This window comes from Micropterus salmoides, unplaced genomic scaffold (genome assembly GCF_014851395.1).
Source record: "Micropterus salmoides isolate LMB-PRFRI ecotype aquatic unplaced genomic scaffold, ASM1485139v1 Ms_hic_scaffold_7, whole genome shotgun sequence".
In the NCBI taxonomy this organism is placed as follows: domain Eukaryota; kingdom Metazoa; phylum Chordata; class Actinopteri; order Centrarchiformes; family Centrarchidae; genus Micropterus; species Micropterus salmoides.
In genome coordinates this window covers 8,444,935-8,467,294 of record NW_024044459.1, presented here as the reverse complement: position 1 = coordinate 8,467,294, position 22,360 = coordinate 8,444,935, and the positions used below count along the sequence as shown (strand labels likewise).

General features: G+C 40.7%; 1 protein-coding gene across 1 annotated transcript in view; it reads right to left on the bottom strand.

Annotated features, from left to right (window-relative positions):
• Nucleotides 1–2,597: 2,597 nt before the first annotated feature.
• The window catches only part of adamtsl2 (ADAMTS-like 2), a 32,600-nt gene continuing 12,837 nt past the window's right edge, over nucleotides 2,598–22,360 (bottom strand). The window contains exons 4-19 of the mRNA XM_038703839.1: nucleotides 21,004–21,079; nucleotides 20,591–20,693; nucleotides 19,735–19,880; nucleotides 19,179–19,302; nucleotides 18,920–19,000; nucleotides 18,530–18,705; nucleotides 16,707–17,010; nucleotides 12,840–13,188; nucleotides 10,179–10,282; nucleotides 9,702–9,828; nucleotides 9,347–9,560; nucleotides 8,347–8,502; nucleotides 7,032–7,202; nucleotides 6,457–6,633; nucleotides 5,177–5,321; nucleotides 2,598–4,180 (exon numbers count right to left, since the gene is read on the bottom strand). Coding sequence (XP_038559767.1) covers nucleotides 4,053–4,180; nucleotides 5,177–5,321; nucleotides 6,457–6,633; nucleotides 7,032–7,202; nucleotides 8,347–8,502; nucleotides 9,347–9,560; nucleotides 9,702–9,828; nucleotides 10,179–10,282; nucleotides 12,840–13,188; nucleotides 16,707–17,010; nucleotides 18,530–18,705; nucleotides 18,920–19,000; nucleotides 19,179–19,302; nucleotides 19,735–19,880; nucleotides 20,591–20,693; nucleotides 21,004–21,079 — 2,581 coding nt within the window. The 3' untranslated portion in view covers nucleotides 2,598–4,052. The remainder of the gene's footprint in view (nucleotides 4,181–5,176; nucleotides 5,322–6,456; nucleotides 6,634–7,031; nucleotides 7,203–8,346; nucleotides 8,503–9,346; nucleotides 9,561–9,701; nucleotides 9,829–10,178; nucleotides 10,283–12,839; nucleotides 13,189–16,706; nucleotides 17,011–18,529; nucleotides 18,706–18,919; nucleotides 19,001–19,178; nucleotides 19,303–19,734; nucleotides 19,881–20,590; nucleotides 20,694–21,003; nucleotides 21,080–22,360) is intronic.

Genomic DNA, 22,360 nt, shown 5'->3' with positions numbered 1-22,360 from the left:
AGCTGCCATGCCCCAAATCAAATTCGTCAGGGTGAATGGATGAATTGTTTGTGGTCAGGATAGCTGCACCAGTCCGGTAAGGCTAGGAGGTTGTACATTCAGTGGAAAGCAGAAGTGAAGAAACCTCTGTTTCAGAAGAAAGAAAACATTCAGAATTTAAAATCAGCTTGACAATTGTAATAATGAAATGACTAAAATCCAGTCCTGCATCATATTGAGTGATGTCATTTGATGTTGCAGGACTGGATGGAACTTGAAGTGTTTCATCTTGTTAACAAACTGAATCTCTGCCAACTCTAGGGAAGCGGCTTCTTATGACCTCTGAACGCTTAAAGAAAAGGCTTTTTGCCCTGAACTGAAGTCCCCCAGACTCCACATTGTTTCCTAGCAGGTTTTGATTCTGCAGTGTGTTCATAGTGATTAGTTTACACTGTAGATTTGGGGACACAACTCATGTTTATGAACAGATATCAACATATCCAGGTTCAGACTGGATCAAATCCTGTTTATGACTGTTTATGGCTTATTAAGTATCTTTCAGTACCTTGAGCAGGATAAATGTAATGCTTTATATTCAGTAAGTGATTGTTCTTGTACTATCACAGTATCTACAATATATAACCACAGCGGTATGATTCAGATTGGAAGTGCGTAGGAACATTTCATGGAATTAAGCAGTGATTTAAAAGAATACTGTAACCTTTTGCGTTTACCTGGAAATATCAAAGCTTTTGTTTCTACTGCACTTATGGGGGAAGTTCACCTTTTTTCTGGCTGCTACTTCTTTATGATGCTGCACAGAGTCTATACATACATTTGGGTGAATTCACATGTTCCTCTCTGGAGACTTTAAAGTGTATTGCAATGTTAAGATACCAAATCCATGCTTCTCCTGACCTCTGACCTCTCTTGAGAAGATGAACTACCAGGCAGTGATTCCTCTCGGGCAAAGTATTACCCACAGCAAGCTCCAACTATTATATGTTTTTTAAATTGCGTTCCAGCAGCCATGTTACCAAACTATTTAGTATGTTGGAAAAAATATTTTGCATAAATAAAATACCAGGATATCCTACTGCATCCGGTCATATTTTGCAGTATGCCAGCATGCTTTTCTGGCTATTCTGACCCACAGTCCTCTGCACAGCATGAGTATGAGCAAGGTGCAAAGTTATGATAAAGTAACATGTCCTGATTATATGCATACTGAATGCAACAGTACGTACTATGTAAGGTCAGCTGCAGTACGTACTAAAAGTAAAAAGAAAAAGTATATGATTTGGAATGCAACAATAGGTAATAGACGTTTGTCTTTCAGTCATAGCTGGGATTAAGATTTGCTTGCCGCCATAGAGAAGGGACATTCTGGTCGTCTCAACTCAGGCCAAAGAAGTCTCTGCAGTAGAAAAAGCCATCCTGATGATAAAGCCCCAAACATGAATCCATTCAGAGTGTTTTGGGGGATGAAGCAAAGTTCCTGAGGAAGAATGAGTGCAGAACCGCTTCCATTATTCAGTGTTTCCTGACAAGTCTCTTTTTTTTTTTTTTTAGAGAAGACTAAAACAGTTGCATTTGTTTTTTCTCCGCTTCAGTAGTTGATGTGATTTTATTATCCTGCAGTGCAGTAGATGAGAGGTTTGATGCTGTCACACTGACCAGCAGGGGGTGTCAGCTGCTGTCAAACCTGCATCTACTGTGTCTGCTCTGTGCACTGTCTTCATTACAGTGGTAATAAAATGATGCAAAACCGTTTGGTATCTGTGTAATGCCTTCTGGGAGAAAACTGATACAGATCCGCAGAGCAGAGAGCGTTCATTCTGGACGCACTTTGTTCTGTTTTGTTGTCAGTTTTGACACTCATTCAATCAGACAAGTCGACTTAAAAGTGTCAAACGAAGAAGGGAAGAGAGCGGAGGGCACTGAGGAAGGATACACAGATCATACACAGTCATCAGTGTGTGTTTATGAATATCCTGACATTTTCAGCATCACAACCTCCCATTTCAACAGGAGACTAAACTACAATTATGAATCCCTGGACTGGTTTTGAATTAGTAAAGGCACTCAGGAATGAGTTCTGACGTGAAGAGCTCAGTAAAAGAGATTTCAGGTGTGCTGCTTCATGTGCTCAGAATGAACTACATGTGTCCAGATACAAGTCATTTTAAAATACTTCATGCCAATTTTAAGAACTAAAACTCAAAATGGCATGATTTAAAAGACTTTCATATGTTGTGCTTTTCTGTTTCTTATGTGGCTCCTTTTTTCCTCTATTTTCTCTTCATTCTGTGTGTAGTGTCCGTGTTAGTTTGTGTAACATAATTGTGCTTCAATTTTGGCAAGGATATTTAGAGCAGAAGAGACCATCCTGGTTAAATAAAGGTGAAATAAAACTATAATATCCTCTCCTGCAGCAGCTACTGTCAAGGTGCCTTTGAGAGAGGCATATATGGGGGTATATGATATAATATATATATGGTTGTAGGTCTGCTCTTCCTGACCCCTCCCCCTTTTCTGTTGTTAGAGAGAAACATGCTAGGTCAACAACCTAAATACATCAATTCATATAGAAATGACAGAGGCAAATAAGTTCATTTGAACTCTTCTTTAATTGAAATACAAGTCAGTATATTATCAACAGTACACAATTTCCATACTTACGTTTTGTACAAAGAGGTATCAGTTATATAAAAACACAGTACACAATAGTTAAAAATGAGACATACATGTACACGTCTGAATACATTTCAACCATACTTCAAGTGTCAGGAATCTTTCTTTCTGTGTTTATATGAACTCTCTCCTCCTCTGTCACACACACAGACCAGAACTGGCATCAGTTGACCCGATGAATAACCATTGGCTGGCATCAGGAGCGTCGCGATAAAATGAAAATGTGCTATGACTAATAAATATGCTTCCATATCCTGCAGGGCTACCGGCACGGTGCCAAACAGCAGGGGGTGGAATGGAAATATGAGCTTTTTACATGCCAGACACCAAATTGAAACACAATTAAATAATATTTCATAAACAGTATCCGTCTTAAATATTCCAATCATGCAGTATATTCCGATGAGCAATAATTTAGTACATCTTTTCATGGTAGCGATGAACACAACAAGAGCAAGCTGCTAACTGATGAAGGAGGTCTGTAAGACCATTTGAGTGTCGACTCCACTTCGTCTCCAACTCCACGTGTTGTTAGAGGAAGACAAATAATCAATGACAGCTGGCAGAAACTGGCTTTATGCTTGAAATACGGTTTAATCATAATGAGAATTGTGATGAGGATGATGAGAAACATTAACTGTCTGTTCTTTTAGTTAATCCTGTTATTCTGTGCGATGGTGCGAAGGAGTGAGGGCAGCTGTGGGGCTCAACATAGGGCTCAGGACTAGCATGAGATCTTATATTGGAGATGGTCAAAGAAAGATTTCTTAGGACAAATCTTAGGATATGTCTTTTCTTAACTAAATGTTCTTTATGTTTGCCGAATCTGTTTTGAAATGTTTCAGAGGTCTCGAGACGAAAGGCTGCGGCAGGTGATTTCAATGTTTTATGAAAGGCCTCCCTACACACACTGGGAAGTAATAGTAACAAATCAAAATTTGAGTAGTAGAGTAGTAAAGTTCCCCTCAAATTAAACATATTCTTTTTCTATTTTACGTTACAATTTGTGATTGAAAAAGAAAGTGGAAAAGATGTAAGAAAAAGAGCAAATAGAGAATGACAAATGTGTTCCTGTTGTACAGTATCTGTGAACATTGCTGTTGATGAAACATCAACAGGGCAAAATGTTTTTGTCTGATATCAAGATGACCAGATTTCATCTTAAATCATTTGAACTATCCGACTGATAGATGAACCCATGTAAAACCAAGCTAGTGGAGGAAGCGCTGCTTCTTAAAAACAGGTAGGTGCTTCCAGGTGCCTTTCAGCTTCCTCTCAATGTTCACAGTAACTGTAGCATCACGTGTACATAAACGTAACCATTTCTTTCCTCGTGCTGAAGTTAGATTCGGGGTGGAGAGAGGCTGTGGTGTCCTGGACTAGGAGGTTGGAGGTCGTACGGCGCGGCAGGAGTGGCAGCAGGCTTTGCTGTAGTACCAGTGGCTGCACAGGTTGACCTTCAGCGCCAGCAGGCAGTTGGTAGAGGGACGATCCTGGCAGCTCTCATCTGGGACAGTTTACACATGGTGGAGTTCTTGTTAGCAATTTCAAAACAATACCGTCTAAACTAGGGCTGGACGATATGGCCAAAAATGTTATCACAATAAAAAGTTTCATATCTATCGATATCGATAATTATCACGATAAGTATCAAATCGTTATTTCTTTCAAGTTTAAAAGCTGATTTTTACTCCTGAGAGAAGAAAAGAAACTTGATGCATAATTGTGGTTTAAACTGTTCTTTATGCTTAAAACTTGGGGCCAAACACTGAATCACTTCACAAATCTGAGGCAGAACATTCAAAACAATTATGATAAAATCTTTGTCAACAAATCTAAGTAAAAATAAGTAAAAGCTTTTTATCTTAATAAACAATTAAGTCCTAATTCGTTGTATAATTCAAGAGAATAAATCAAACATTTATTGAATATTTATTGAACATTTATTATATTGTTTTTGAAAAAATTATATCGCATTAATTATTGTTATTGTTTATTGTCCAGGCCTAATCTAAACCCAGAAGCAGGTTAAGATATTTAATAAAAACAAGACCTCATTTGATAGCTCACTTTGAGAAATGTTTACACCTTTTTACATTAATCGAAAGCTTTAAAAATTTTATTCCTTTTAGTGCTTTTCAACCTGGGTCCTATGGTATGTCTACACAGAAGACAGCGTTAGTCTCGTAACCACTGTAGGAAAATGACTCCAGGGCAAGCAGCACAAGCCTCCTAAAACCTTTCAAAGAAACTTAAATTTAACACAAATCATTGACTCCAGATAAAATCATTTATTCCACATAAAAGTAAATAAAGGAATTAGCTTTTTAGATTAGCTATTGTAGCTAACAGCATCTACTTCCAGGGCAAGTTACTACACTTAAACCTAGGCTAATCTAGAATAAGTTTTTTGGGAATGTTGTTAGATGAGTTGGTACATTTTGTTATCTAAAATAGATAAGAGCAGTTTGGAAGCAGAACCGCAGGTTTCCTGAGGCGTTACCTGGCGGCTCAGTGGGACAGGGCTGCAGGGTGCAGGTCTGTTTGGCCACAGGTTTGGTGAGCGGGTCGCAGCCTCGGACCAACTCCCTGCCCTGGTAACACTTCACGTCCCTCATCCTCACACCCACACCACACGTCTTAGTGCACTGAAGAAACACAGGAGCAGAAACACAGGCGTTATAGACCTGACCTAGCGTTACAGAAACCATCCTGGCACAGTCAACTGGAAGCCTTTTCAAGTATTTCACTACATATTCAAAGCAGTGAAAATGGATTATTAGCGACTAACATCATCTGCCAAACTAACATGATTCTGTCCACTAGTCTTCTGTGCAGGCATTACACATCAGCAGCTTGGTGTGGAAGTTTCTGATGAAGAGATAGCAACTTGTTAGCACAACACAAATCATCTGGACATCTTAGCAATTTAAAGCTTTCTGAATCATAATATACTTTCCTGATTTATTATGTCTTGAATATTGTGTTTTAGTTCAGACTGCCAGCTTCACATCACGTCAGTTGGAAGTTTCTCTTTTTGTGCATAAATCACGTTCATATTGGACCTCATGTCTTCATCTGGGCCCAATACCCCAGTTTTCAGGGACTGCTCTCTAGTTGAATGTAACATTTAGTATCTCTCATGTCCCAAGAAAGACATTGTTGGAACAGAGGTTCTCAGCACAGTTCCAGTCTTCAGAAAGAGTACCTGGTCCAGCTTTCGTAGCACCAAACACTAAAACTTGTAACTCTACAGTCTGAATTATTTACGAGCCACCTCACTTTGATGAAACTGTGTCTGCTGCATCAGTGTCAGTCAGCAGTTAAAACCAAACTTTCCCAATTGTTCTGCATTCCAGCAACAGAAAAAACATTTACCATGCTAGCGAAAAAAACAGAAACGGCCATGTATTTGACCATATTCTGGTGAAATTATGAGTGTTTTGAAAACAACGAACATGCAGACAGTGGATCATGTTGAGTTTCTATGGATACTTTTTCCTTCATTTATCTGTATCTCATTTTAATATATAGTGATTGCTGTGAGGCAAGCATAATTAGAGCTGCTGTCCTTTATGAAGGAGCAACTTAAAAACCTTTCAGAGCCAGCTGAAAGACTGTTGGTGGTAAATTCTTGACACTGAAAAGGTTCTTTGAACAGGTGGACCATACCTTGAGCATGTTGAGCAACTATGAATTAGCAGCACATCTTGACCAAGAGTTATACAGGGAAATTCACACTCTATATTTGAGGTGTAAAGGTGGAGTGTGTGTTGACCTCACCTCAGACCAGGGGGTGGTGTACCATTTGAAGCATGGCCTTTCAAAACAAGTGTTTTCCTCCTCAGGCTTCTCGCTGGCTCCACACGCCTCATCATCAAAGGTCTGGAACTTTCCTCCACTGATGCCGACACACAGGACCATCCTTCGCTTCACGCCACGACCACAGGTTGTGTTACACTAGAGACAAAATCATGTTACTAGTATTCATATCTGACTTTGCGACAACTGAAGAGATTTTCTTCATTTTAAAGTTTCTTCACAGAGCGGCAGAGCGTGTTCTTGCTGATGTGGAAAAGTGAAAAACTGTAACCATGGGACAACTAAACAATTTCATTTCAGAACCATCTGACATCCTCAGAATGCTTGTTTTGTCCAGCAGACAGTCCACAATATATGAGATTAACAATTTACAATAATATACAACACAGAGAAAAGAAGCAAATTCTCATTTCACAAGTTCGACCTAGAGAATGTCGATAAATGACTTAAAAAAAAAAATCTATGAATTGACTAAGAGTTCCAGGTTTACTAATAAACAGTTAAATCTTAATATTGACACTGTGGCGAGGCCTCACCCTCTCCCAGTCTTGGCTCAGCCAGTGTGGAGCACAGTCTCTCTCCCCACAGGGGTAGCTGGCCAGCGGCTTGTTCTCCGCGGAGCACTGGTTCTCAGGAACCACGCGACCCTCCGGAGCCTTACAGTACACATGACGTACCATCTTCCCCTGGCCGCATGACCCCGAGCACTGCAACGACAAGGGTCAAAGGTCAAACCGGATGATTCATAAGAATCCTGTTCTCGTCACTGCCTTATTCAGCCAAGTTTTGTCACGAAGCTCAGAGTCAAACGCTGTTTGTCACATGAAGTCAGATCAGGTCACCTCACATCAGATTAAATAAAAAGGAGGCGTTACGTGAAATGAAGTGGCACCACATCAGAAAAAGTCATGTCACATTAGTTTAAGATAGCGTGATCATTCCACCTTGCAAACACGTATCACTATGTGGTACGGCATGCCTTTTTTTAGAAAGAGAAGTACTTATTATAGGAGCATTTGCCATTAGTATCAACATTCAGTCAAAGGTTTAGACCCTAGATATGACTACCTCAGTTTTTGGGGGGAATAACTCTCTCTCTATATATAAATATCATTGGATCTTGTGGTGACCACAAACTAACTTCCATTCCCCTTCAATGAATAGGGCAGCAGAAATCTCACACATTGTCAAAAATATAACCAAAACAATCTGCATGATGAGATACAACTACACATAAGTATAGAATAAATCATTTGGGCAAACCAGCTCTTTAAAGTAAAATCAAACTGATAATAAAATAATAATGACTGGCTCAACATTAGCTGTTGCACAGGGTATTACATTTAACATAAAGTTGTTGTGCCTGGTTGGACTCCATGGTTGTAAATTAGACCTGTGAGTTTCCAGACTTTGATTTTGACTTTGACTGGAACATAACGAGCTTGTCTGTACAACACAATAAAAACCATAAATTTACACAGTGGCAAGTTTTCACTGAAGTAAAAACAGCTGGGATAGACAAAGCCGCTTTTTGTAACAACCCTATCAAGCTCAAAAACGTTAAGTAAGTGGAAAAACCTTTTGAAAAATGCGGAAAAAAGACACAAGTTATAAGAACAATCCTTAAGATCAAGTGACTGACTTTTCTTCACTGTCTGTTTTGTATGATTTTATAGTGCTTGTCAGTCAATAATGATTTTTTTCAGCTGAGAGCAGCCAGAGAGAGCAGCAGCTACTCTGCACCATGGGTGCAACTAATGGTGATAAAACACACATATATTGTACATTATATGTTGATGTTACTCATGTATACTGGCATGCGCTGTGTATATAGAGGGTAAAGAAACTCACAGGCCCCCACTCGGACACAGTCCAGTGGCGTTCGCAGGGAGGGCCTGTGCAGTTTTTGATATTTGGCGGTTTGGTCATCGGGTCACATGGTCTGGTCTCATCGGAGCACCGGACATCACGGCTCACCTGGGCTTTGCGGCCACATTTAGCAGGACACTGGATAAAGGACAGGCACACAGAGACACACGCAAGCTAATTATTACCAGCACATTTTTATAAAATAATGTTAGTGTAATGTATCATTAACGCAACAGATGTTTGTTATCAGAAGGTCACTGTTAGAGATCAGGTATCTTTGTAAAAGATTTCACAGACTGAGCACGATGTTGCTGCTAATAAAGTGCTCTTGATAAAGACATTTGCTAAGCTAAGCTGCTCCCGTTCACCTTTTTTGGAGTTTTAAAGAGTCTGAAATCTCCTTGAAACAGAATCTGTAAGGATTCTCACTAACTGTTTAATATAAGTAATATTAATATTTGTTGCAGTCTAGCATATGCAGCAAGCTATTAAGCTAACTAACTTACTCTGCTTGTCAATTGAAGTATTATAGCTGTTGTTCCTGTGCTAATGTGCTACCTGGTTTGAAGTTCACCCTTGACATTTTAAGGAATACACACAATAAATGTTATATTCTGCTAAAAAACAGGTGACTGACGTTTAGTAAGAGTAAGAGTGTAACAGTGAAATAAACAAGAAATATCAAATTTGCTAAATACTATCTGAATGTATAGCTGCTTAAATGCTGTGTTGCTCCAAAGAGAAGGAATAATCTGTGACCCCCTTGACTCGAATCACATCTTGTTTTTTTTGTGTGTCTGGTAAGCGTCTCTGGAGAATCCATCAGGGACCAAAGTCAGACCACTTGACTGCTGCAGACAGCTGCTCAACCCGTGTCTGACAAAGCCACAAGTATTGCAAAGATGTGAAACAAACACCATTTTCTTTGCTTACTTTCTCCTTATGGTGGGGTTTTTTACTCAACATTTCAGACGTCTTATACCTCGGTCCACTCGGCCACCTCCCACTGTGGGCCGCACGCGGGGCTCTTGCAGGGCCGTCTCTCCATAGGTCTCTCCAGGTCAGCCATGGTGCAGAGGTCACTGTAGACCGAGCTGTCCAGGCCTGGTGAAAGCATCTTCCAACAGCGAACTTGGCGAAACTGGAAACCCTCCCCGCACGTCCTTGAGCACTCGCTCCAGCTGCTCGCCTCCCATCTGAAAGATCACATTAGTTGCACGTCATCAGTTCACTTCAGATAAAGATTCTGTACGGGCACACTGTCAGATTTTATGAAAGCAAGAAATACATTGCGCAATGCACTGTTGAGCAGTTTCTGGTTCATTAAAATGTTTTACCTGGGCTGACATTCTCTCCCAATACAGAAGTCGTGGACCGGCTCTGGTCTGGTCAGAGCATCACAGTACATATCGTGCACCTCGATGCCATCATAACGAATACATGTGACGAAAGACTTTGACACTCCTGGGTTGTGAGCAAGAAACAAGGCAAAGCAAGGCAAACTGATTTATTCAGCACATTTTAAAAAAAAGAAAGGAAAGCTCACTGCTTTAGATGGAAGAAAGAAACAATGAACGTCTGGCCACAAACATGATTTCTTAATCAAGTGTCCAATAGTCTAAATGCAGAGAAAGCTGTGTGAGCACCCAAATGTGCACTTCACCATACTAGTGTTAAGTGTTACAGGGAACTGGTCTGCAGACTGTTGGGTTTGAGTTTTGATCAGATGTTGTAGATCTCGATCTTAAGAAGTTGATGACAATATCGTAATGTAACTACCCGTGGATCTTCAGTGTGTGTGTGTTTGTTTGTACCTATAGAGCAGGTCATGCTGCAGGGCTCCTGAGAGGAAAGTTTCCAGCGATACATGTCAGCAGCACTCAGCTTCAGGTTCTTCTGGTGAATCCTTTGATTCCCCCTGTCACCCAAAAACAAACATATGTAAGAAAAGGAAAACTCAAGCTGTTTATCGTTGTGTCATGTAAATATTTAGCCATATTTTTCTGAAAATATGACTAGAACATACTGTGCATGCAAATAGTCAGTGGAGAAGTGGATTATACTGCAGGAGTAGCTTGAAAAGTTTCCATAGAAGCATTGATACTTTTTACCATTATACTGTAATGCACTTTTAACTGTAGTAAATCCAGGCTGCTTACAGCTGCTGTCCTCCACGCAGGACCAAGGTATAAACTTTCAAGTCTACAGATAGATTTTCAAAAGATACATTTCCTGTGAAATATTCTTTTAAGGACATTTAAGGATACCCAGTAGTACATAGCATGGAACACACACGCACACTCACACACTGAGCCTGTCTCCCAGGCCTCAGACGACCACAGTGTGACAGCTGATTCACAGCCTGCATCCTGGCAGACGCACTTTGTTTTTTCATCACATCACATAAAAGTCATGTGCACATTCTTGTCATAACACCGGTCATTCCTTCCGTCTCCGCCAGCCGCCAGACATTTATTTGAAAATCATAAGCACTTTGAGTTATACCTCGCCGGCATCCTTCCGTGTGAGCCAGACCGATTCCTGCACATCATTTTCTCCCCATAGATGACTACAGTCTGACAGCACACTTTCCCCCTTTGCATCATATTTTTCACTTTTCTTGCAAATACCTTGAATTACTTGTTTCGAAGCGTGGCTCTATGAATATCCCCCCTCCCCTCAGTGCACCTCTTCTCTGCTCGTTTTCCCTCTCTCCGTCTCTTGGAGGAAAGGGCGTGTCATCGTGTGTTTTATAGCTGCTGGCTGCAGAATTGGTGAAGTCGTGTTTGGACACAAAGCAGGACAGCCAACATGAATTATAAATATGATGAATGCAAAACCTGCCGGGTCTACCTGTATGCCTGCCTGTATATCTACTGTACCTATCTCCCTTGTTGCCAGTATATCTGCCTCCCTGCCAGTATATCTTATTGGTTTACCTGCTTTACTGTCTGACTACCTGTGAAATTGGTTTGCTGCGGGTTAGCCTTCCCGTCAAACTGCTTCACTGCACATTAACTTTCCCATCAAACTGCTTTACTGCACATTAACTTTCCCGTCAAACTGCTTTACTGCACAATAACTTTCCCTTCAAACTGCTTTACTGCACAATAACTTTCCCTTCAAACTGCTTTACTGCACAATAACTTTCCCTTCAAACTGCTTTACTGCACAATAACTTTCCCGTCAAACTGCTTTACTGCACATTAACTTTCCCGTCAAACTGCTTTACTGCACAATAACTTTCCCGTCAAACTGCTTTACTGCACAATAACTTTCCCGTCAAACTGCTTTACTGCACAATAACTTTCCCGTCAAACTGCTTTACTGCACAATAACTTTCCCGTCAAACTGCTTTACTGCACATTAACTTTCCCGTCAAACTGCTTTACTGCACAATAACTTTCCCGTCAAACTGCTTTACTACACGTTAACTTTCCCGTCAAACTGCTTTACTACACGTTAACTTTCCGGTGAAACTGCTTTACTACACGTTAACTTTCCCGTCAAACTGCTTTACTGCACATTAACTTTCCGTCAAACTGCTTTACTGCACATTAACTTTCCCGTCAAACTGCTTTACTGCACAATAACTTTCCGTCAAACTGCTTTACTGCACGATAACTTTCCCATCAAACTGCTTTACTGCACGTTAAATTTTACGTCAAACTGCTTTACTGAACGTTAAATTTCCCGTCAAACTGCTTTACTGCACATTAACTTTCCCATCAAACTGCTTTACTGCACGTTAACTTTCCCGTCAAACTGCTTTACTGCACATTAACTTTCCAATCAAACTGCTTTACTGCACGTTAACTTTCCCGTCAAACTGCTTTACTGCACATTAACTTTCCAATCAAACTGCTTTACTGCACGTTAACTTTCCCGTCAAACTGCTTTACTGCACATTAGTATACCCGTTTAACTTCTTTATCGTAATTGCCTCTTTTCCGGTCTGTCTCATGCACTAGTTTTTTTATATAGTTGCTGTCTTACTTTGTTTCCTGCTTGCCTTTGCCCTAATTCTTGCTCTGCTTTTTGCCTGACTGTCTACATCCTGTATAAGTCTTTGTCCCTTAGCTTGTCCCACTGCTTTGCCACACTCTTGCTGCTTCCTTGCCTGTGTTGCTGACTGCCTCACCCCGGTCTCGATTCTTCTGGCTGCGTCTTCAGAGGAAAATGAATGTCCACGCTGCCCAGCCTGCTTCTCCCTCAGCCAGCAGCAGACTCAGGGGCTTGACAATGTCTGAACATTCAGGCCCGGTGTGACCCAAACCTGAAAACATTCCGTCCAGACTGTATCCAGGCTGAGGGGAAAAGGCTTTCTGTGAGCCAAACCTGACTGAAGCTGAGTGGACCTCTGCTGTACATCATCTTAAAACACATGGGAGATTTGAATTAACTGATGTTCTTTTTACCTCTGTTCTGTTAGATTACCTGGTTCCTGTTTGATCACTTGGTTTCTGTTGTATTACCTTGTTCTGTTGGCGCGGCTGGAGGTCCTTCCCCCACTCTGCACTGTTTTGTTCTGGTAGGAACTGTCTCCGCTGTCGTTGCGTTTGCGACCCAGAGCAAACTCCAGCGTCTCATTAAGCCTGTCTTGCTCCAGGCTGCTCAGGTCCGCCTCCACTGGCCCCACCTCTGATGAGAACAAACTGTCTCCCTCTGTCAGCAGCTGATTGGTTGAGATGTTGATGAGCAGCTCATCTGGGCCAATTCGGCCATCCAGCAGAACCCTCCAGATGAGATTTGGGGAGTCTGGCACCACATCCAGGGAGCCACCGGCAGTAGCAGGCTTGGCAGTGCTATGGCTGCTGTTTCCTTCTGATAGATCAAAGCGGAAAAAAATCAGCTGTGTCTGGAGAGCAAATTGATATATCTTACAATCTACAGTTTGTACTTGAGAACATAATTTACACATTTACACACAGCTCAGATTGAAAGGCTTTTCAGCTGTTTTCTGGTCAATATTAGTTTTCAGTGGGAATGAACACAAGCAAAGAAATTTCTTCGGAAGTATCACACCTGGATATCAAAAGAAATTTACCTAAACTTTTCTCAGCTCTACATTGGTCTCTACTTCCTGTTTCATTGTAGCTTTAACATCAAGAAATCAAAAGCCAAAGCATTGATATTCCACATTTTCACATACAAAGAGGTACCGTTTTTTTATATACACCCGTATAATCTAATGTTATCCAGTACAACAGCCTCTCAATACATTCTATTGCTGTGAATGCTCAGACTTTGTTGACACTGTGTCAGAGAGGTGTCGAGTTATGACTACAGACACTTTTGCGGACTTAAATGGTGCTGTTAGTCATGTTGTTGTATTGGACCAAATTATACTCCAACAGGTTTATATGCATTTAAGTAACTTGAATATTGCTGGCTTTTTTCTGTGACCTGATATTTTCAAACTAAAGTTTGTTTAAACCCACAGAATTTGACTTTGAATTGTAGAGGAGTTTGAAAGTTTCCAAATAAACCAAAACTTCAGGCTGAAGTGGGGAAATGTGTATAAATTGATGCACAAATCATCTATGATGTAAGATTAAGCTATACAATTATTTTAAAAACCGATTTACTACTTAGATGGAAACACAAAGGGGACCTCTCAATGTTATGGGAAATTGTGATTGATAAGTAGACTTGTGCTACTCTGCACTACTCAGTTAAATTTAGAGATGATTTGAAGGAAATGTCCAACACACTGAGTGAATCAAAAATGCCAGAAGAGAGAGAAACAAAAAAAGAACAGGACTGCAAGGAGATAAACTCAGTTCAGACAGTTTCAGTCAGCGCTCAGTATCTGACCTGTAGTATGACGTCAGCCTGTGTAGAAAGTGTATGGTGAACCTTTCATCCCCCTATCCATCTCATCTCATCAGCCAAAGCAGTGGTGTAATGGACTCAACAGTCAGCTGAGCGAGCTGAGAGCCCGCAGGAAGGCCATTACCGCTCATGTTTGTGATGAAGCCATTTTTTAAAAGGAGAAAACACCACGAAACTCTAAATTTTTCATCTGGCGCTGATCCTCTTTATATGTCTGTGCTATGAATAATTCAGAGCTCCAAAGGGCCATCTCACACACACACACAGAAAAAAAAGGCGAGATTTGGTTTAAAATCTGACCTATTTTGTCTCGTCTGCCAATGGGCCACTGAACCACCTTCTGATTTATCCTCTGTTTTTTCCTTCTCACACACTCTCTGTCTCTCTCTTTTTCTTTTACTTAGAGTCCAGCCAATATTTCAACATGGACGAGATTTTCTTTTCACAGATATGCTGTATAGTTTTTTAGCTGATATAATTATCACAATGTCTTGTGGGAACAAGTTCAACTCTGCATAGTAATAAAGGCATGATAGGCCTATGCTTTGAATATTACAGGGGTGAGTTGGATTTATAGTTTTACAACTTTCTATGTTGCTTTATTTTGACAGTCAATATTTATAATCAATTACAAATTATTGTTCCACGCACAAAATAAAAAAATATCACCTTACGGGACTTTAGGGGCTCTGTGGCAGTACTGATGGCACTGTTTATTTTTCAACTGTTACTTACTGTAAAAATCAGTACCCATCTTGGCCACAATTCTAAAATGACCAAATTATAGAGAAGCAAAAAACACTTGTTTGTATGTTTGGGAATAAGCAAGGAATATCGGCCGGTGAATGTTAATATCTAAACTCAGTATCAACTTCAAAATTTTTTTTTTTCAAGCTGAACATTCCCACTGTCTATTTCTGGTTATGCCTGGAAGTGTTAAACATCAAAGAAATGACGTCTAATTACTGAAAATGTCACCATAGTCAATAAAAACAACAATATCTCAGATTATCACTTTATCCAGTTAACAACAGTACCCTTAATACATTAAAGTATATATTTTTAATTGTAACTCATTGTAAGGCATGGAAACAGAAATCAGCTGGCATATTTACAGTTTATTACGGGTGCCAATTACAACACACACCATTGTCTTCTATATTCGCTAGTGGGGTGGGATTCTTTGTTCGCCAGGAGAACTAGGCACTGGTTATTATTCGTTTATAAGGCTATAATGCATAAACTTCCCAGCTATCTGACCACTAAAATAAATTGGAAAGTCGGTGGTTATCAGACACATCCCAAAGAATGGTTAATCTTAGAAATTCCCTGAGGTCATTCTGAGCAAGGGAAAACCGCCTTTGAATATAATGCTGCGAATTGTGGGAATAAATTACAGGAAAATGTTAAATTAGATGTCCAGATTTCAACAGGACAATTTAAAGCAATGTGGAATGAACACTGTCCTCACAAATGTAACTGTTACCTGAAAATTGTCTGTTGTTTTTTTTAAATTATATTTATATATCTGTTGAATATTTGTATCTGTTTGCTGTACACAGGGCTCAGCTGTAAAAGAGACATTGATCTAAGTCTGATTCTCTGTATAAATAAAGGTGAAAAAATATACATTATTATTAGCTATCGTCAGTTTGTTTGAACCTGTATGATTTTAGTATGCCTTGAATCCAGGGCTGGCCTGTGGCATAGGTGATGTAGATACATGATGTACATATAAAAGCAATCTACAGAATGCCTGAAAGCCTTACTACATTATATTCTATTCATTTTTTATATTTTGAATTGTCACCTGCAGCCTAAATATTGTGTTTCCCTTTATATAGATAATGACATTTCCACCATAAATTGGTGCAGAAAATGCAGAATGCAGGAAATTAAGTCTCTTCATTTGTGTTCCCTCCACTGTTGAAACTAAACCAATGCTCTTGCATTTCAAGAAAATGACCCCATAAATTCACAACAATGCAAGAAAACAGTCTATTTAAAATCTTTCCAAGGGCTCCAACACTACAGGGCCGGCCCTGCTTGAACCGAGCATATAGCGCATCATTCAACTCCACAGAAATCACTTGATTTTCACCTGACATATAGGACCATCTTGTGCAGAAGAGATTAGCCAATCAATAAATGATCTGATAAACAGAAAATGAATCAGCAACAGTTTTGATATTCAATTAACTGTTTCAGCCATTTTTCAAATAAAATGCCAAATGTTCTCTTGTTCCAGCAAGTGTTGACTTGCTGCTTTTCTGTTTGATATAATTATAAATTCATTGGCTGGTCCAACATAACATTATTAATGAAAATAACCGTTAGTTGTGCTTGTACCTTCCATGCATGGATAGATGTTTACCATGGTAGGATCAAACCTTTAAGCTTCTAACTCAGGCAGTGTGTGTGTATTTGCTCATTCTTGCAAGGTTGGTGCCTGAAATAGCCCATTTCATACATCCAAACAGGTCTAAGGTGCTACACGCAGGCCTTACCTGTAGATTTTGGGGCAGCTGCTACATCCTGGTCACAGCTGATTTCCGCTGTCTCCTCATACACCTCGTTGGTCTCTTGGCCCTTCTGCACCTCGGCCCCTCCCGGCTCTAACTGGCCCTCAGGGGCCGCCTGGTCATAAATACTGCTGTTCGGTGGCAGCAGACTCCCCACCTCCACAGAAACCTCTCCGGCTGAGGTGTCTGATCCCGTGTAGAGTGGAGGAGGTGGGATGGGTGGCAGGGAGTCTCGAAGGACGGTGTATTCGTAAGTGATGTACGGTGTGCGACCGTTCTGGTTCCACACCTGAGTGAAGAGAGGCGAGGTTAGTTTATACAGGTTTCAAACCAGCAGCAAGGACAGTCAAAAACCAGGACCAAATCAATGTAAACTTATATTTCTGTCCTAAAATTTGGGCTTTAAAAAAGAAAGATTCTGAATTTCAACTGCCTTTAAAATTTAATTTAATTAAATTTTTTTCTACTTCTGACAAAAGGTTATAAAAAGGTGAACTCTGTCTTTATGAATTAACTGTAGATGTAGCAGAGATGTCAGCATATTTTTTGTTTTGTACTGAACTTGGCTTTACTTGCCACACATACACTATCAGCCCTAATAGGTGCAAATCGGCCACAGCTTTCCAGATAACTGGAATAAGATTAGGATTTAGGGGGAGAATATGACGCTCTTTAAGGCCAGGTTCAAAACAAGACAGAAGTCTGTGACGTTTTCTTCATCTTGGCTCATAGGCCTGATGATAAAAACTCGATGTTAGCTGAGATGAACCAGCGGAGTCACAGTGAGCCTCCAGGAGGAGATCTATGTTCCAGCTTCCTGCAGAGAGATCAATCAAACCTGGCCTGTGACATGGACACTTTTTGAGATATATGGCCACTGTCAAAACACAAGGCCTGTATTCTATCAACTTCAGACACAGACTCAATATTACGTCTGCATTACGTTTACATCGTAGACATATGGTAGACCAGGAGACGATACAAACATTTTGGGCATGTCTGATGCGCTACGGGGGCTGAGCTGCTCTAACATCACCGCTTTATTCCGAAATGAGCATTTTTATGCCAGGAAATATTCTGAATAGACAATTTGTTGAGCCAAGTGTTGGCAGTCTCCACTGCTACCCAGAAAATAAAGTGCCTCATGAGTCAGCAGTCTTAACCAGAGTGATCGTTATTACGTTTAAGAGTTAAGAACAGTAGCCTAAAGCTTTAATTCTTGGGCTTCTTATTTTTATGATGAGCTAACAAAGACTGCAGAGGCCAAAACAACAAACATTCCTTTGTTTCTGTAATTTAAAGGTTTTTAGAGAACCATAGTTTAATATTACAATGTAATGGGGCGGTAGTTTGCAATTCATACATGTGCACATTTCACTTTTGGAGTCACAGTACAAGCAGGTGCAGGTCAGAGGTCAGACTCTTCTTCACAGACACTATGGAGGTTACTAAATTAAACAAATTGGTGCAGATGGGTACCAACAAGATGACTTTCTGTATCATCCTGACCTTAAAAGAGTACTATACAATTTTTTAAAAAAAGTTGGAGATTTGGGTGGAACAGGCATGTGAGCTCACTTCTCTCTAACTCCACACCCCCAGATTATTTTCATTTTCAAAGCCGATTCGATTTGCAACAAAGGTGCCTGGCCTGAATTATAACCGGTGACAGTGAGTTGCTGCAGTCACTATGATGACATAACATGCACACTCTCTATCGGACATTTAGCTCCACAACGAAGAAGCAGCAGGTGAATGTAGAGGAAAAGTTAAAGCTAGAGAGGTGAATTGAAGAAGGTTAAGTGTACCAGAATATTGATGGCCTGGTCGATGGGGCCTTTGGCAACAATGTACTCTATCCCGGTCTCGTAGACATCCATGGGTCGCCGGTACTTAAAAACGGTTCCTGCTGCGTGGAAGTTCTGGGGACTGTCCACCTTGTAAGCCCCGTTAAAGAAGAAGTTGCCTGCCTGGTCAGTCACAGCTGGGGAACAAGATAAATGGAGAACTCTGAGAGTTACAAATCACACTGGATACAGCAAACTCTGGTTTGAGTCAGAAAAGGGCCTGCATTTTCTCTCTTTCTTAAAATTAGACATCTCCATTAAACATTTAAAAGAGAGTTTTGTTCTCGCACAAGTGTCTTTTGTGAACAAATGTAAATGGTTACGTATGTGAGGAGCAGGAAAAGTACCCACCTAGAACATCAGCCGACTTCTTCCTCTCAATGATCTGGATGTCCCATGATCCTTCAGGGATTTGAGTGATAAAGGAGTAACCTTGATGACAGGAAATAGAAAGTGTCAGAATCATCGCATGCTTTTTGATTTAACCAAGAAGACTGTTCTGACCACTCCTAATGACTAAAACTAAATATCTGGGTGTATATCAGATAGAGTAGATAGAATATCAGATATTCAAATTGATGTCTAACAAAGAGTGTTTTTTGGGACCCACCCAGAGTCATGGCTCCACGGCGGAAGTTTCCGGTGACCCTGCTGCAGCTGCTGCCGTCCCCCTGACAGACCCCACACTTATCCAAGGTGTTGGAGGAAAACAGTACTCCGTCACATCCGATTGGCTGAGCAGCAAAGCAGGAAGTGGGAGCAGAGAGGATAAATTAAAAAAATAAAAACTTCTATAAATCATAAATAAATGAAATTACCAGTAATACATGGTAATGATGCAGAAGCTAGCAAATATGTTCTACCATTTTAAGAAGTTGCTCGGTTGCTGGTGTTACATGAACCCATTGCAGCCTTACAGCTTGTGGTCTTCTTTCCACTTTTGGACTCACTGTGTAACTTTTTGGATACAAGGATGAATATTTTGTAACTTTTTACCTCATTTACTTTTTATTGCTAGTCAGAAAGCTGAGATTGTACTGCAGCAGCTTGCTGCCTGTGGGTTTGTTGGACATACAAACTCGGTGTGGTGCTTTCAGTGGTGCTGAAAACTGAAAGTGGAGTGAAACTGTTTGAGGGGGAGTAAAACAAGAAGAAGCTGGACTCACCTCACACTTACCGTCCACGCAGACGCCGCGGTAACTGCTGTACTTGCATGAAGTGCCGTCTCGTGCCATCACCATCAGCTGCCTCTGGCCGTCGGTGGTGGTGCAGTGGAGGTCACAGGGGTTACTAGAGATGTGAACGTAGTCGTCTGGAGAGGAACACAAGTCACTGGTCACTGTCTTATAACCAATAACAATGGAAATAATTCACTTCTGTTAGCACAGCTATTGCTTCTACTACAACTGCCTTTATTGCTACCACTCGCTGCAGTATACCACAAGCATCCCACTGATGCTTGTATAGCAATAGAAGTATAACTGCAAGCATCAATATTTGGTAAACAGACAGCCTTGTATAGTTGTGTTTTTGTTATAGGTACAGTTGGTTTACCAGAGCTGCCTGCTTCACTAAACATATTACCTGTAACACTCTGTAGAGATGCAGAGTTGATGAGGATTCTCTTTGGGTTCAGCACTGTGTCCATTTATTGTAAAAACTATTAATTAGTGGAGTCATGTTAAACCCGTCTCCCCTGTGTCTCACATTCCCCACAAACGTCTGTCTGACCCCTTCTCTGTCTGAACCACAAGGAGGACTGTTGGAGTTGTAGGATCTCTCGACTCAAGAGCACTTTTGGATATTAATTAGGAACAGGTTTTAAAACAACATCCCAGCAGTTACATCTGAAAAGAGACCTAAAAACCATTCAAGCATATCAGAAGACAACATTTGCTTTAAGAAAGGATGCTACTGTGTTGGATGCAGGGCTCAGCAGCTCATACAGTAAAGGCCTCAGTCAACTCTGGTCTGTTTAACGGGGTAAAGAGAGGTTGGGAAGCATTTTATGGGTGTTATTACCAGGATACAGAGGTTTCCACTGGTAGTTCCTCCCATTGTAAAGCTGGGAGTTGAAGGACCAGCACTGCTCCTCTCTGAAGCTCCTCCCCGTCGCAGGACATTCCTGCAGTGCAGAGAGACAGCACAGACCATTAAAAGAGGTCTGTTTCACACTTGTTAAGACTCGGTTTTACAGTATGTTATACAAATAAAACATTTTTAACCGTTTATTTGTGCAGGGATGGTTTCCTGAGAATGCATGAGCGGTCTGAACCCCACCCGGCTTCACTTTCAAACATCTACATACAGTCACGCCTGGAGGCTGCCCGCCACAACCACAGTCCTCTACCGTCAGCCAGTCCGAAGGACTATGTTTGTTGTAGTAAAGATGTGAAATAAAGTGATGAGAAAGTAACTGGAAGTCTGCAACTCACTTTAGTGTTGCAGAGATGATATTTCTTAGCAGTTCCTGTACAGGTCATGTTGTCTTTCCCAGCAGCAACTTTTTTTCTTTAGACAGAAAACAAACATTTGGAGAAATAACAACATATTTTTAAAAAGACTGGATATAAATCAAAATGAAACATAATAAAATACCAGGTTGAGATGCATGTTGTGTTATCATCTGTCAGCTGAAAGGAAAACCTATATGCTTCAACTTTCCTCAGTTTTGCCTGCACCCAGAGCACTCCCCTCATTTACAGAGGCCCACCAGATGATGCAAAACTAGGGCTGTTGTTCCGACTACAGATTGTACTTTTTGTTGTATAACTGCCTCCACGGACAGTCAGATCAAGAGGGGGTCGCTCCTCACCAAATCAAAACATTCTGTCCAAAATCAACCAGTGGCAGAAGGCAATGTTCATATATACATGGAAGTAAACGCTTTTTAATTGTGTAAGTGGAATCAGACATTCTGGGCTACTTATGAAGGAGGAAGAGGCTGCCACACAAATGAGTCAAGCACCGCCAGCAGGTGTGCAGGGCCAACTGGTGGTGCCGCGGCAGTAGATGTGCACCAATGGAAACAGAAGTGGAGCTGCTGCGCTGCAGTGAATTTCATGTTGGATGAAGTTGCTGAGTTTACAGAAGAAAGGGGCACAATGTAACGTTACACTAAAGCTTTAGGCCACATATGGACAGGGGAGTGCTTAAGACGTAAAACTGGAAAAAACAACCAAAGCCAGTGGAGCGAGAGTAAGTATAATGGCGACAGAGTTTTGTTATTATCAGGGCAACGTTACACTATGAACACACAATACGCGTTTTTTACAACGCTTTGCCAGACCCACCCAGTTTGTTACCTGGTGGTGCTATCAGATTTTAGTCTAACGTTAGTAGCTCTGACCAGCTCTTTGTAGGAGCTGAGGAAGTTTGGGAGTGGGCGTGGTGGCCTAGTGAATTCTGGATGTTGAAGGTTTTTAATCTTATATGCAATAGGGAATACCACAGTCCTTTTTGTTTTGTTTTCTCTGGTCATGTAGCCCCAATTTCAAAAATATTTGCATCTTTCGACTGCATACGCAGCCCTGTTTTATGAAAATACCATGCCTTTTAAAAGAAGTTCACCCCAAACATACTAATCAACTAAATTCATCTACAATTTGACTGCTAACACAGGTGTCTGTTAAGCATTTGGCTGTTAAGTTCCAAACATTTTTAGCTTATACTCTTGTTTTGGTTGCAATAAATAGTTATACCTTGGTTATATGCAGACTGCGAGAATACACAGAGGTCCAACCACAAGAAGCGTGTCATTGCTATGACAAGGAGGTGTTATTGTCTATTGTC